The 14786-nt window shown below is 49.3% G+C and overlaps 5 protein-coding genes across 5 annotated transcripts; 3 read left to right on the top strand and 2 right to left on the bottom strand.

The window, feature by feature from the left end:
* Window positions 1–458: 458 nt before the first annotated feature.
* Window positions 459–6603, top strand: CCH1 (calcium channel protein CCH1; the record flags this gene model as incomplete). Its single annotated transcript, XM_076684109.1, has 3 exons — window positions 459–2098; window positions 2153–6232; window positions 6288–6603. 3 exons carry the CDS (start codon window positions 459–461, stop codon window positions 6601–6603), a joined length of 6036 nt encoding a protein of 2011 aa, XP_076541584.1.
* A 1231-nt stretch (window positions 6604–7834) lies between these two features.
* Window positions 7835–8131, top strand: NHP6A (non-histone chromosomal protein 6; the record flags this gene model as incomplete). Its single annotated transcript, XM_076684108.1, has 1 exon — window positions 7835–8131. One exon carries the CDS (start codon window positions 7835–7837, stop codon window positions 8129–8131), a length of 297 nt encoding a protein of 98 aa, XP_076541583.1.
* Window positions 8132–9260: 1129 nt separating this feature from the next.
* On the bottom strand, window positions 9261–10235 carry VRG4 (GDP-mannose transporter; the record flags this gene model as incomplete). Its single annotated transcript, XM_076684107.1, has 1 exon — window positions 9261–10235. One exon carries the CDS (start codon window positions 10233–10235, stop codon window positions 9261–9263), a length of 975 nt encoding a protein of 324 aa, XP_076541582.1.
* An 888-nt stretch (window positions 10236–11123) lies between these two features.
* On the top strand, window positions 11124–13481 carry TRVA0_013S00716 (uncharacterized protein; the record flags this gene model as incomplete). The annotated part of the gene is made up of 1 exon (XM_076684106.1): window positions 11124–13481. The coding sequence occupies one exon, from the start codon at window positions 11124–11126 to the stop codon at window positions 13479–13481; it is 2358 nt and encodes a 785-aa protein (XP_076541581.1).
* Window positions 13482–13649: 168 nt separating this feature from the next.
* On the bottom strand, window positions 13650–14132 carry HAP2 (transcription activator HAP2; the record flags this gene model as incomplete). The annotated part of the gene is made up of 1 exon (XM_076684105.1): window positions 13650–14132. One exon carries the CDS (start codon window positions 14130–14132, stop codon window positions 13650–13652), a length of 483 nt encoding a protein of 160 aa, XP_076541580.1.
* Window positions 14133–14786: the final 654 nt, after the last annotated feature.

Below are 14786 nucleotides of genomic sequence, written 5' to 3'. Positions count from 1 at the left end.
ACAATTGAGCATTACGTTCAGATTTTTGACCATTACCCACTGTACGAACACAGCATTGACCATTATACAAAACATCAATATTCACCGTTAAGAGTTACGACATTCAAGAATACAATATCAACCATGATATGTCCAAATTACGAGCTAAATTTAACATCAAGTAGTTTCACAATTTATAGAATTCAGCTAATAGAAGTGTCTTCACAAAATGTGTGGAGACACACAGTGATGCCGCGAAGATCGGAGGTTAGTTGTATTTTTGGCATGCGCGGCCCGTTTCCATCCATCCATCCGCCCAACAGAGGTCGCTCTCAAAGGGATTTAAACAGCCGAGACAAAGCGTCACTGAGCTATGGAATGGACCGATAATGAGTCCTAAATACCAAGAGGACGACGGGGTGGACAACCGGTCACGTAGAAGTGGAAGCATCTCCAGTGATGACGGGTATTTCACTGGTATGGGCGTGGCGGCGGACGATATTTCGCTGCAGGACCTCAGCCTCAATTCAGATGAGCATACGACCGCGTACAAAGGCGCCAAACAGCTATTCCTTGGAGATCGTCATTCCACCGAGGGCGTGCCGCGACGGTCGGGCAAACAGCCGAGATCTAGTATGTCCGATACGGAGACTGTAGCACTGGAAAATGATCTCATGAACCCGCAGCAGCTCGACGTCATTAGGGCAGGGCTCAAAGAAGCATTGGGGAAGGACGGCCAGGGTGCCTGGCTGGCTGATACTAGCAAAGCTGCTCCCTCAATTGCGCCAAGCTTATCTCCCTTGGCTTCGCCTGTGCATTCAGTTTACCGTCGCTCTAAAGATGCTTTGGGAGTCGCTGAAGAAGGGCTAGGGGTTAATGAACAGGGGTACTTGTCACAGTCGACATTGGGGGTTCCTGGCCGCGACCATGCTGGTGGCAGTGGAAGTTCGCCGAAGTCCACGGCCAAGCATTTGTCGACAATGATGCGATCCTTCAGCTCGCGGGTGGCTCAATCTAGACAGGAGCCCAATGATTCTCCACTACCGTCGCCAAGCCTGACTGACGTGAGTTATTTGAGTTATTCGCCTTTTGCGAGCTCGACAAACCTTGCTTCGGTGGACACAAGCTACAGGCCGCACTTTGAAGAGCTTCCGCGGTATCCTTCCCCGATTCAAGTTGGACTGGAGAGACGTCCACAACATCCTCAACAACTGGATGAGTCGGATGAGTGCCTGGTAGGCTCTGGCCATGAGTATGACCCAGAGTACCGTGTGTTCGAGCTCAATCTTGAAGAAGAGGAGGAATTATTCGAAACTATGACCGTAACAACGGCAGGGGATACCACAGGCCATGCGATATATCTACCCCCGCCGCCAAAGCTAGTGGGAAAATCGCTCAAGGTATTTGATCAGAACAGTGTTGCGCGGCGGAGGTGCAATGAAATCGTCAGCTCCTCATGGATAGAGCCGTTGTTGGTCATTTGCATTGTTCTGGAGACTGTCCTGCTGTCGTACATCACTGCCCCGAACATTTTCGGAGAGCACCCTGACGGAGAGCTGTTTCTTCCCTGGGGGAAGTCCTGGACAGATTGGACTATGCTCGCCATATTTATTATCTACAGCTGCGAAATTGTCGTAAAGGTCATAGCATACGGTCTTTGGGATGATTCCCAGCTCATCCCAGCCCACCAGAGAGTGCCACGCTGGAAGAAGTTCAAGCAGAGGCTTCGAAGAGACAAGTTTGTCGAAGTATCAGGCGATGGCACTGGACCATCAGATCCAGCCCCCCTGCAGCGAAGCATGCCGGTTATTCTGCGAACGTTCACATCGCTAGCGGTGAACGACTCAAAAACAAAGCATATTATTCGGGCAAAGCGTGCGTATCTCCGATCGAGCTGGAATCGAGTAGATTTTGCATCGGTCATCGCTTTTTGGATATCGCTGGGCCTCAACGTATCAGGCGTTGAAAACAACCACACTTTTTTTGCATTCCGAGTTGTTGCTCATTTACGAATTTTACGACTTCTGAACCTGACTTCAGGAACGGCCTCTGTCTTGCGTTCAATTAAAAAAGCGGGCCCCTTACTAACGAACATCGCACTTTTCATTGGCTTCTTCTGGTAAGTTGCCATTTTATTCCATTTGTAATGCCATTGCTAACGTTAAAAAAACAGGATGATCTTCTCCATCATTGGAGTACAGAGCTTTAAGAGCTCTCTACGTCGAACGTGCGTGTGGGTTGACAAGGAGGGTATTCAACCCAATTACACCACTCAGCAGTTCTGCGGAAGCTATCTGAACGCGGATACGTATGAGGTTGAGCCGTACATATTCTCTGATGGCACCAAAGGTGCCAAGGCAAAGGGATTCACATGTCCTGCCAACAGCTATTGCGTTAGTGACACGAATCCTTACGGCAATACCCTTTCGTTCGATAATGTGTTCAATTCGCTTGAGATTGTGTTCGTGATCATGTCGGCAAATACCTTTACAGATATCATGTACTATACGACCGAGACTGATTATTTAGTGTCGGCACTGTTCTTCATTGCTGGTATCGTTGTGCTTTATATTTGGCTCATGAACTTGGTTGTTGCGGTGATTGCGTCGTCTTTCACGCTGGTCCGGGAGGAGCTGATGCTGCACAAGAAGGAAGAGTCTATTCTGAATAGCCTGTTTGGCAAATTTAAGCGAAGAGGTAAACATGGCGCCTACGACGGCCACCATTTGGAGTATCTGACGAGAACTAGCATTGGCAAAGCATACCAGTTTTTGGGCTTTATTTGGCCTCTCATTATCTGGGCTGATATTATCGTCCAGTGTACGCTTACGTCTGCTAACCGGGAATCCCAGTCGCAGTTTATCTACAAATGGCAGATATTCACTACTTCCGCTCTCGCTGCCGAAATTGTTGCACGATTCTTGCTGTATTTGCCGGACTGGCGTCAGTTCCTGTCTTCAAAGAGCAATGTTATTGACACAGTGTTGGCAATTGTGACGGTAATTATCATTTTACCGCCAATTCACAAGCATGAAGAAGTTTACGCCTGGCTGACGTTTTTCCAGTTAGCACGGTTCTACCGAGTCGTCGTGTCGGTGCCGTTCGCGAGGGATATGTGGGCGAAAGTGCTGGGTAACTACAGAACGATCTTCAACCTTACTGTGTTCCTCTTCTTGCTTACATATCTGTGTGCTCTCTTGGCTTCCTTGCTTTACAGAGGGGCGGTACCGTATGAAGATGAAGGTACCGTAAACGAAGTTTCCTTCTTCGATCTTGCTAATTCGTTCGTCGGATTGTACGTTGTCACGTCCACTGAAAACTGGACTACTATGTTGTACCTGTCAGTTCAATACGCATCCAACAAGTTAGTTGCCATCACCTTTGGGGCCTTTTTAATTGGCTGGTATATCTTTTCGAACTTTATTGTCCTCAACTTGTTCGTTGCCATTATCACGGAGAACTTGGAGATCACGCCGGAGGAGAAGCGAAAAGGCCAAATCCGTCTATTCATCAAAGAGTATGCGCAGAAGATGAATTTCCAGTCAGATTACATGGCTACGGGTGTTAAATTGGTAAAAGGAATTTTCCAGAGGACTATAGGGAAGGGTTCCAAAGAAGCCAGTAACGTTCAGAATGCCGATGATGTATTTGACTTGCTTCTCGAGCGTCAAGTCGTGGAAGGTTTCTTAGTTGAAGGCCAAGACGAGCCGGATGACTCTGAAGTTGTGAGCAAAGAAACGGCTAAGAAAAGCTTCCAAGAGAGGTATAACCCGGCAACAGTATTGAAAAAGACTAAGGACTCTTTTTTTCGGTTTGCTAAACTGAAGAAGATGCATGAAAACCCCTTTACTGACACACAGGAGTTGTTGTCTGTGGGCAATGATACTACGTCCCATCCGATTACAATGGCGCAAGAGTACCTTTCCAATCAGACGAATATACAAGAGCGACGGGAGAGATATCTACAGAAGAACCCGAACTATGACAGGTCGATCTATCTGTTCCCGCAAGGCAACAAGCTCCGCCGGATGTGCCAAAATTTGGTGGCCTCGAGCTATGGTATTCGCCAGGCTGGCGCTGCTAATCCAAAGCCCATGGTTTGGAACGTTTTTACAGGCTTCATGCTTGTATCGACTATTGGATTAGTCGTTACGGCTTGTATTAACACACCCGTTTACGTGTTTGTCGAGTACGGCAAGATTGAAAGCGACATGAGCAAGTTGAACTGGATCACGTTTGTTGATGGCGTGTTCGTCGTGGTGTTCACGTTTGAGGCGTTTATCAAGATTGTCGCGGATGGCTTTTTCTTCACACCAAATGGATATCTGAGATCTGATTGGAATCGAATTGACTTTTTTGTGCTTCTCTCATTGTGGATTAATTTTTGCAGCGAAGCGTTTTACAACGCCTATATCTCACGATTTGTGCGATGTTTTGAAGCGCTGCGAGCACTACGATTGCTGAGCATCACTTCTACTGCACAAGAAACGTTCCACAGTGTTATTATTGTCGGTTTCCGCAAGATCATTGGTGCCGCGCTTATCTCACTGTGCTTGCTTTTCCCGTATTCTGTATGGGGTCTGAATATCTTTAACGGAAAGCTCAACTACTGTACGGATGGCTCGGTTGGAAACTTTGGTGACTGTGTCGACGAATATCTTTCGTCCCCTTTCAACTGGGACCTGCTCGCCCCGCGGGCGGTGGCGAAGACGTACTATGACTACGACTCGTTTGGGCATGCATTCTTAGTCCAATTCGAAATCATTTCCCTAGAAGGGTGGGTCGATGTTTTGAATTCGGTCATGGCCATCACTGGAAGAGACTCCAATCCTGAACCGTTTGCGTCCCGCTACAATGGTATCTTCTCCATTCTCTACAACATTCTCGGTACGATTTTCATCTTGACGCTCTTCATTTCGGTTATCATTCAGAACTACTCTGAAAACCGTGGAACTGCATACTTGACCGAGGAGCAGCTCTCGTGGTATGAAACTGTAAAGGGCCTGAAGATTGTCAAGCCCAAGCGGCGGCCGCCTCAACGAAAACCTGGGACTATCCGACATTATTTGCTCCGCAAGTCGCTGGATAAGAACTCATGGATTCAGTGGGCGGAGATTTCTATGTTACTATTGATTGTTTTGCTGCTCTGCCTCGAGTATTATCCCGCTCCTGACGTGGCCGAGGTTGTCATCTCGTCTGTGATTTTGGCCGTAACGGGAGTGTACGAGTTGTTACTGTTTGCGAAGATGTATGCACTCGGGCGAAGGCACTTCTTCCGACATTTGTGGCAGGCGTACGCGTTTGTCATTACGACTGCATCCTTGATAATCACTTTTGTTGGTCGAGCATTTAGCATGCCGGAATTCTTTTACATTATTGAGAAATTGCCGTTAGTCGGAATGCTGTTGTTGTGGATCCCCAAGAGTGAGCGGTTGGACCAACTATTCAAGACGGCGTCGGCGAGCTTCACGCACATTGGCAACCTGCTCATTACTTGGTTTATCATGTTCCTGATGTATGGCATTGCCTTTACGCAAGTGTTTGGACTTACTCGAATCGGGCAGTATGGTGGAGTCAATGCCAACTTCAGGACGGTACCGAAGGCGTTTTTGCTGTTGTTCCGGATGAGTTTTGGAGAAGGGTGGAACGAGATTCTCAATGATTACCTGGTTTCGCCGCCGAATTGCGCAGTCGCGACGACCAAGGATGGGACTACAGATGACGGAGACTGCGGGAACCATGCGTACGCGTATATTTTGTTCATTTCGTGGAACATTCTGTCGATGTACATCTTTGTGAATATGTTCATTTCGCTCATCTTTGAGAATTTTTCCTATATCTTCCACCGGAATAACGAGCTGGACATCACAAAGAACGACATTCGCAAGTTCAAGGATGCATGGGTGGAGTTTGATCCTAGGGGTACCGGGTATATCAGGACGGAGGATCTTACTAAGCTGCTCCGGAGGGCTGAGGGATACTTTTCACTGCGTATCTACGAGGGCAAGCACACGGTCCCGGCTATTTTAGAGCGATCACTTGCGCGAACGGGCGACATTTACCGAGTAGACGTTCCTGCCCTCAATTCGGTAATTCGAGAAATTTCTGGGCCGCATTATCGAAGAAAGCGGCAAATTTACGACATGTTCTGCACCCAGGCGCTGATAGAGGCTACCGATAAGGGCATATCGTTTACGACGCTGATGCTGCAGTTCCCATTCTACAAGACGCTTGATGAAAACAGGTGTCTAAAGTAAGTTCAATTTTACACTTTGTGTGAGTGTGTACAAGTACTAACGATGAAATAGGCTGGACGACTACTTGAAGCGAAAGATGCTTCGGCGGCAGATTGAGGTTGAGATGCTCAAGAGCCGCATGGTTGGATTCTTGGAGATGATTTACCTCAACAAGAAGGCCAAGGCGCGGATGAGTTCGAACGTGCCCATTATCAACATCACCCCGAATTTTGCGTTTGATGATGGACGCCCCAAGACTCCCGAGGAAGAAGATCGGGGCAGAAGCTTGATACTGGGCCAGAGCCCAACCACTCGGACGAGCTCTGCTCAACAACATCTCACTATTAAGAACACGAGCCCGCGGCGGAAGCGAGGGCCCAGCTATTGACGCGCCGAATTTCACGATCTATTTGGCCGTTCATAAATGTACGATTTATTGACGAATTGATTATAGAATGGATAAAGCCTATCTCAATGCTACTTACATCCTTGCCCTTACAGGGTTACCGTACTAGGAGGTGCCCCCAAACGCCCTTAAGCTAGGCTCCGCCGAGAGATCACTGGACTTGACCACAGGAAATTGCAATTATATATGGTACATGATATGTGTTGCTACTCTTAGCCGCATGACAATTTTGAAAAAACTAGGTCAACGACCGGGAACTACGCGTAACGCATGTACATGAAAACTTAGCAATGCAGATAAACGATTGAATTATCTACTCTATACAGTACCACAACTCCTTATCAATGTTTTAACGGCACAATCAACGTGATCCATTTGTGTAGTGCCAATTTGATCGGCAGTGTACAATCCACCCGCGCTTTCGAGCTGATGATCGATGGTTACACACGGTTATCCACAGCGGCGGAGCTACGAGAAAAAGGCCCACACTGCAAATAGAAACAAAAGAACGATATCAGATTCTTTAAAATTCTTCTTTGACTACTCAATTCTTAGACAACCTAGTAGTACTACAGTAGCACTACCGGTACAGTAGTAGGATTTAGATACGAGAGTATATCGCGTAGTAGAGCCTCCTCGGCACTCCGAGACACAAGCCACGCCGCATAAAGTGCGTTGGGTGAACAACCTAGGCAGTATGCTCTTTCACGGTCCCACTACAACGGGACACAGCCCCCCTTCTTTACAGTAAAAATGGATAAAATACGACGCGAATCATGGTATTCGCAATTCGATAGACCACGTACCAATGAGAAAACACGTCCAACTCCTCACAAAACGCGTCAATTGAACTACAGTGCCCCCCTCTCGTATTATGCGTGAAAAAAGAGGCAGCCATATTTTGCGCGCCCACCCCCACTACCCCCTTTTGTTCATTGGTGGGTCGGCTGTTTTGGGCATTGTTTTGTGTGAGGGCAGGGGATAGGCCAGTCCCTTTTCCCCTCGTAGTGCGCGCGCACGCACGCGGGCGCGTTGTTGGGCGCCGTCGCAGGAAGGAAAAAAATGCAACCGCCCCATAGTATAATATAAAAGGTTGCCACCGCCAAAAGCATCACCATACTTTCTCACTAGTAGTATAGTAGTAGTAGCCCATACCACACTGTACGGCCGACACCACCACACACCACCCCCGGACGCGTAAATTAATTCCCAAATGCCTAAAGATATTGAGCCCACCACTCGACGACGAGTACAGAAGCGAAAGAAGGACCCCAACGCGCCAAAGCGGTCCCTCTCTGCTTACATGTTCTTTGCCAATGAGCAGCGTGACAATGTGCGAGCCGAGAACCCAAACATTACCTTTGGCCAGGTCGGCAAGATCCTCGGCGAGCGATGGCGGGCCCTGAGCGAGGGTGACAAGGCTCCATATGAGGAGAAGGCTCTCGCTGACAAGAAGCGATACGAGGACGAGAAGGCCGCCTACGACCGACGAAACTTGGAGAGCGTCTAAACGCGAAAACCACTTGCTACTTTTAAATATTTATATTCAGGGGACAGTTAGTGCTATGCTTTCATTCTTTTTAACTGTGCGATAATAATATTATGTGATTTTTCGTCTCAAATTTGACCAATTTTTTTCGTGGACTGAACGCGTCTCGGAGTAAACGGTTCTACGGGGTCTGGGGCTGAGCTCTAGGAAGGAACTGCCAGCAAAGTAATGGCAATTCAATAGCACTGACAGCTCAATTGGAGTCTGCCAAACTGGGTGAGCTGCGCCGTTTGAAAATTTAGGGTCAATTGGACGCGTTTGGTGCGCTTTTCGAGGGCCAGCCCTCGAGCTCGCGTGGCTCCACTGCGCAGAGGTTCCTCGACTTATCTCGCCAGTCCTCGTAGAGGCAAGCAATAGCTATGGTATAGTTGGATTCATCCTGGGCTTACGCGTCAATTGGCTTTTATAACTATTATATACCTCCGTAGAACTCTACTGCCTTAGGTATTACACTCCCGGGGATAAACAAATACAATTATTAATGACCGTACTAATGACAAAGCAGATTATAGAGTATCAACCGCTTTATGATTATTGACTAATTTTGTCAGGATATACATAGGCACCATTAGCGCATGTTCGCGACGCGTATTGAGACGCGTCCAACATTCCTCGGAGGGCATGGTGCTACTGCCACAGACCTGAAAGATACATAAATTATTGATAAATGACCGCTATATTTATTAGGTGCTAGCTGTGCTATTGATACACGCGTTAAAGTCCGAGATTCAGCCCATTGGTTGTAGGGGACGCGTTTTATATAAGCTTCGAGACGCGTCGCGTTGGAAAATTACCGATGGATATAGTAGCACCCGTGTACCGTAGCCAACTATGCCAGGACCACTAAATTCAGCTATCGTAAATTTATCCAAACTTTCAGCAATCACAGATTCCATGGTAGAATCATGAAAGATTAAGTCCATTGACCCGAGCCCTCCGCGGAGCTGAGCCACGGGGGGTCTGGGGGGCTGGCCCCCCAGGATAGCGATTCAGTGTAGTTAGCGTTCATAGAGTATATGTATTATGCCTGGTTTTTTTTCCTCCATCTTCTATAGTAGTCTGGTTAGAGACCGCGGGGAGTAGTTAGGAGTTAAGCCTTGGTGGGGAGGGAGTGGTCCCGAGCCTTCTGGGCCTGGATCTTAGCGACGGCGTAGACCAAGCCAGCCAGGAAGCCGAGGATGATGGCGGTGACGGACGAGAAGGTGACCGGGGTGTCGAAGAAGATGAGGCCCGAGAGGGCGATTGGCAGCTTGTTGAGGGCGCCGACCATGGAGTAGGTGGTGGAGGAGGTGACCCGCACGCACCAGCCCGAAGTGTAGGAGATGCCAAGGGAGAAGACACCGGACATGATCATCATGGTGATGACGGTGTTTCGGGACTCGGGCGGGAAGTTTCGCATGACGTTTTCGGCGGACCAGTCCTCAAAGATGAGGGAGCCGAGCAACATGACGGGGATGGAGAGTAGGTTGTTGTAGAACATGGTGTCGAGATCCTTGAAGTTGAACAGCTTGATTCGCTTTCGCAGGTAGAGCACGAAGCCGGCGTTGGACAGGCAGTTGAGGAACATCCAGATGTAGCCAACGTTGAGGCCCGTGGGGGAGCCCGGGGAGGTGATGTCGGACCAGGCAGCGACGACCGAGGAGAGCACGATGAGCATGAACGAGAAGAGGGTCAGCGAGGACACGGAGCCGCCGAACCACAACACCTCGCCGTATGCAATGAGGATGATGGTCACGTTCTTGAAGATGGTGTACACGGGGATGGACAGGAACTGGATCGCCTTGGAGCCGGTGTAGATCATGGCAACAAGCAGGAACGAGATGGGGAACCAGTTCTTGGCCTCCTCCTTATTGAAGCTGCGGAAGTTGACCACGCCAAACGCCTTGAGTGCCTGGATGACGGCCAGGCACACTGCCGACTGCACAACAAGCACAATGAAGTTGAAGTTGAAGTTGCCCGACAGCACCAGCTTGTTCGTCACGGTCATCATGATGGAGGATGCGCAGTAGGAGAACACCGCCACCGACGGCGAGTTGAGGAGCTTCGAGCTCTGTTGGCTGGACATGGTTGATTTCTTACAAACGAGCGAACTTAAGATTGGAAAAAAATGACAAAAAATATAAAAAAATGCCTCACAAAAAGCTTTTCCTTTATTTCGCACCGCCTGAGCTTTTGGCTATTTTAGCAAAACCCGTTAGTTAGCCCGGTTGGTATCTGGCAGATTACTGTCGTAGCAGATGCGGTTGATGAAAACCTGCCATGCTGGCCGCTTTTTTTTTTTTTTTTTTTGTCTCGCATTCCCGTCAGGGGGATGTTATTTCATGCAACGTTCAACGTGTGCATTAATTGGACCAGCGGGTGTACCTAGATGCAACAGGGACGATCGATTAGGATTCGTATATTGGTAGTAGCTGGTGCATATCGTATCGTATCTAATGTATTAATTAGAATATACTGTTTTGCACTGGATCTCAGCAGGCCACGGTCTCCATCAATCTCGGGCCACATATCATGTTGCAGATTTTAAAAGACATCGTTCTATGCGGCATGAAGATAAGACGTCCGTTTCGTACATTAGTACAAGTACATGTAGTGGGATATAGACGTCATCCACTACTCATATTGGCATTCAGTTTCGTAGGTAGTGCTTGGGGGGAGGTGTTAGCAAATTCGAGGGCCAGCCCCTCGAGGTCCCATGGCACCGCTACGCGGAGGATTCCGACAAGCCCGGCGCGAAGCGTTGCTACGGGGGGGGGGGGGGGGGGGAAGCCCCCAAGTTATCCACTCATTCATTCAAGCCTTCGAGGCAGACAGGCATGCTTGGTGCACCAATTGTAAAGGGGTGAAATAACGGAGCCGTTAAAATAGCGGATGTTATCCGAGACATAGCCCCTGCCCACAACGCTTCGACACACACCCAAACGTCATCCCAAAGATCTCGCCCAGGATAACAATGCAACAGCTAGATCCGAGCGAGTTTGGGTCATGGGAGGACTTGTTCCGGCAGTACACAGTCGGCGAGGTGAGGTACCTCAACCAGGCGCTCGTCGGCCAGTCGGAGACGAAGATGCATGACCTGCGCGCCCTCATAGGGGGCCGGTACAAAGATCTGCTTAGCCTCAGTGATACCATCGACGAGATGGACCGGCTGTCGCTAGACGAGGATGAGAAGCTGTCGAGGCTATGCAGCCTGAAGCATTACTCTTTATGGAGTGCAGGTGTGTCGAATTCAGGCCGGTTTGGCGACCCGAGGCAGCCTGAAAAGCGGCGAAAGCTCGAAGATCGGGCTGTGGCTGGGATGCTGCACAATGTGCTGGTATTTCTGGAATTCGAGGTGCACAAGCCACAGACGACAAGCCTGGTTGCAATTGCCCGCGGTTTCCGTCTCGCCAAGGAACTGGCGAGCGGTGAGAGGCCGGCAAAGCTCACTAGGCTGGAATCTGCGTTCTCGAGCCTCTTGGAGAGGCACTTTGACATGGAGAACCCCAGCGAACACTCTGCGCCCGTAGATATGTTTATTGCGACAATGCTGTTCCACGAAATGTCGCCCAAGGAGTGCCTCGACTACTTCATGTCGCACCGGTTATCCCTCATTAAAAACACTCTGGATCGGAGCGAAGAGAGCGGAAGTGACCTGCTTAGGGGGCTGAAACTGGCCAGCTCCACACTGGACATTATTTACCAGGCATACCGCAATCCGAAGCTCGTGACGAAGCAGCTACGGCACCACCGTGACGTGTACAAGCTTGTCGAGACGCCGGAACTGGTTGACAAAATCGAGCTCGACATTGTCAAATACCGCCAGTGGCTCCCGGAGCGCATACAAAAGGCAGATAGCGTGCCATTGAAGTGCCTCGAGGAGGAGGAGGAGGAGAAAAAGAAAAAGAAGACGACGACGAAAGAGCCCGTCACGACCGAATTTGCATCCAAAGTACACTCTATATTTGCGTTGCGACTGGAAAAAGCTGGTTTGGGCGGTGACCTTGGGAGCCTCATTTCTCTGTACCGAAGCGTCATTGAGATATTCCGTGATTTCAAGCTTTTGAGACGCGAGCTGGTGGATGGCGGCGACCCGTGGCTGGACGCCAAATTCAGGCCCAAATGGATCGAACAAGTACAGGCTGTGCTTGATGAGGGTGTTACAGTAAACAAGAACATGATTAGTGACACAATCAATTCCGCCTCTCCGGGAGCGGCTGGCAAGTCTCCGTTTGACGATACCATGATTGAACCCACTGAAAAAAATCTGGCATTGATTTTTGCATCCTTGGAAGATCACAATGTCGGCCGTGTGGGCGGCTGGCGAGAGCTGGCGGTCGAGTTTGAGAACTGGAAGCAGCAGATTGAGTATACCATCGGCGACCTTGAGAATATTAACAAAATCAAGTCTGTTGCGTCGGCGTTGGGGTACAACAGCAACGCCGGTGATGATGATGATGAGGACGACGGCGATACCGATTATGACGAGGACTTGATACCATGGACGAGGAAGGAAACTGAAACAATTGGCAAAATTTATACACAGTTTACGTCGTACTTGGAGAGCTCGGTGGGGCAGGCCGGCAAGGCGGTCGTTGGCGAATTGGGCGAGCTCGACGGGGATTTGGCAATCAAGAGTTTCAAGCTACACGGGTATCTTCTTGCTGACTATCACCTGGGCCGTATTTATAAGGGCGAGATTGTAGCAGAAAAGGTAATTGGCCAGCTCTATCGAGATGTTGCTGCCAAGCTGTGCGAAGAGATTCGCTACACTGCCGATACTAGAGACATTGACCGCGCCGGAGCTAATGCGGAAGCGGGGTCTGTTGAGAAAGAGCCGGGGAAAAAGCGTGAAGAGACAGCCATTGGTGATTCTAAAGATGTGGCTACAGAGGAAGAAGAGACCAAGGAGTCCACCGATGACGAGACATTGACTAAAGAAACTGGCAATGATGATTCTTCAATTGCTCAAGATGCTATAGTGGAACCCAACGGCACCTCCTCTACTCCTAAAGAGCCTGTCAACGAGGAGCCCGTGCTACCGGTCCAGGAAGTTGAAGCTCCTTCTCTTTCGGTCCTATCATTCCTTTCCCGCGCTACGGAGCTAGTCCTGCACTCGGTTGGATTCGACGATTTGGTGTGGTCTCACCCCGAAGTTACACAGCTCCGTTCAGCACTTTGCACGCACATAATATCGCTGGTATCACAGCCGGATGATCGCGACTTTGTGTCACGGTTGCTCACGGCGAAGGGTGAATCGCCGTCTGACGATATCCAGTCTGCCGTCAACCGATTACGCATGATGTATATTCCTTTGGCTTCAACAGACTAGCCATTGGAGGCTTAGCGGTTTATTTATTAATCACCAGAAAAGACAAGGTAACCATCAATGGATCCATCGTCAATGTCTACCATTGAAAGGACAAAGTGAGAGAAAACAGATATACAATCATCCAAACCTACAACAAAAATAGATAGCATATAGAGATGGAGCCAACATCTAAACATTTAGCAGCTCTCCTGCAGAGCTGGCGAGGGCGTTTGCTCCACCGGCAAGTCCATTCGTAATCGCGTCATTATTCTCATGGTCATTTACTCCGTTAGTGTCATTAGTGGTACCACCATTAGCCGCGGCGGTGGTGTGCTCGTTATCGTTAGTCAGATTATTAGGGGTAGTGTTCTCGTTATCGTTATTCGTCGTATTACTGCCAGCGTCCTGCTGGTGCTCCTGGCGCTGTCGCTCCTCAGCCTCCTTGCGCTCACGCTCCTCAATCTCGGCCGCCGTCAGGAAACGGCCGCCCTGGCCCCGCGGCCGACGCATGGCGTGCTTGTGCCGCGACTCGTGGAGGTAGGGCTTCCGCCCCCGGGCGACCTTGAGGCTTTCTTCTAGTTTGGCTCGAGCAATGCGCCGTTTGAGGATGCGGTGGTACTGTTTGGCGTTCACGTAAAACGGCTGCTCAGCAGCCGGCTGGTCGTTCTCCATTTTTTTTTTTTTTCGTTATCTCTCAAGATTCACACAAAAGTTCCACAAAAAACCAAAGTACCACCAAACAAAACTCTGCCCAACACTCAGAAATAGTACCAAAGAAGGAGTCTTATCGGATTAGCGTCTTCCTCGAAAGATCGGAGTGAAGGATTGACGACAGGCAACGGGCCCTGAAATGTCCGGCTTCCTTTTTTTTCCGATTATTCGCTGCTGAGTCAAGCAAACAAGCGATAGCGGCACGCAATTAGTCATATTATCCCAACTGCACAGCCGCTCGCGAAAAACACACCATTGGCATTCAGCTTCGCGATACCCTGTACTAGTGCTTGGTGTATTCGAGGGCCAGCCATCGAGCTCCCGTGGCTCTGGTGCGCAGAGGATATCAACAAGCCCGATGAGAAGCGTCGCCACGGGGGGTTTGGGGGGCTAGCCCCCCATGAATGTACTCCGCTAAGGGATCAAACGACGGTGGCTCCACTTCGCGGAGAGTAAGCGATTAGTCATAACATCCCAATTACACAGCCGTGCGTGAAAAATTCGCGAAAGATCTCGTCGATTCTTTCATCTTCGAAAAGGCGACTCACATTTACTAATCGGTGAAATTTTTTTTTTTTTGATATTTAAGTATCGCATCATCTTGGCAGATATTCA

This window comes from Trichomonascus vanleenenianus (assembly GCF_965637985.1).
Source record: "Trichomonascus vanleenenianus strain CLIB 3782 genome assembly, contig: TRVA0_013S, whole genome shotgun sequence".
NCBI lineage: Eukaryota > Fungi > Ascomycota > Dipodascomycetes > Dipodascales > Trichomonascaceae > Blastobotrys > Blastobotrys vanleenenianus.
Note: the sequence above shows the minus strand (reverse complement) of the source record. Positions and strands in the feature narration are given on the sequence as shown.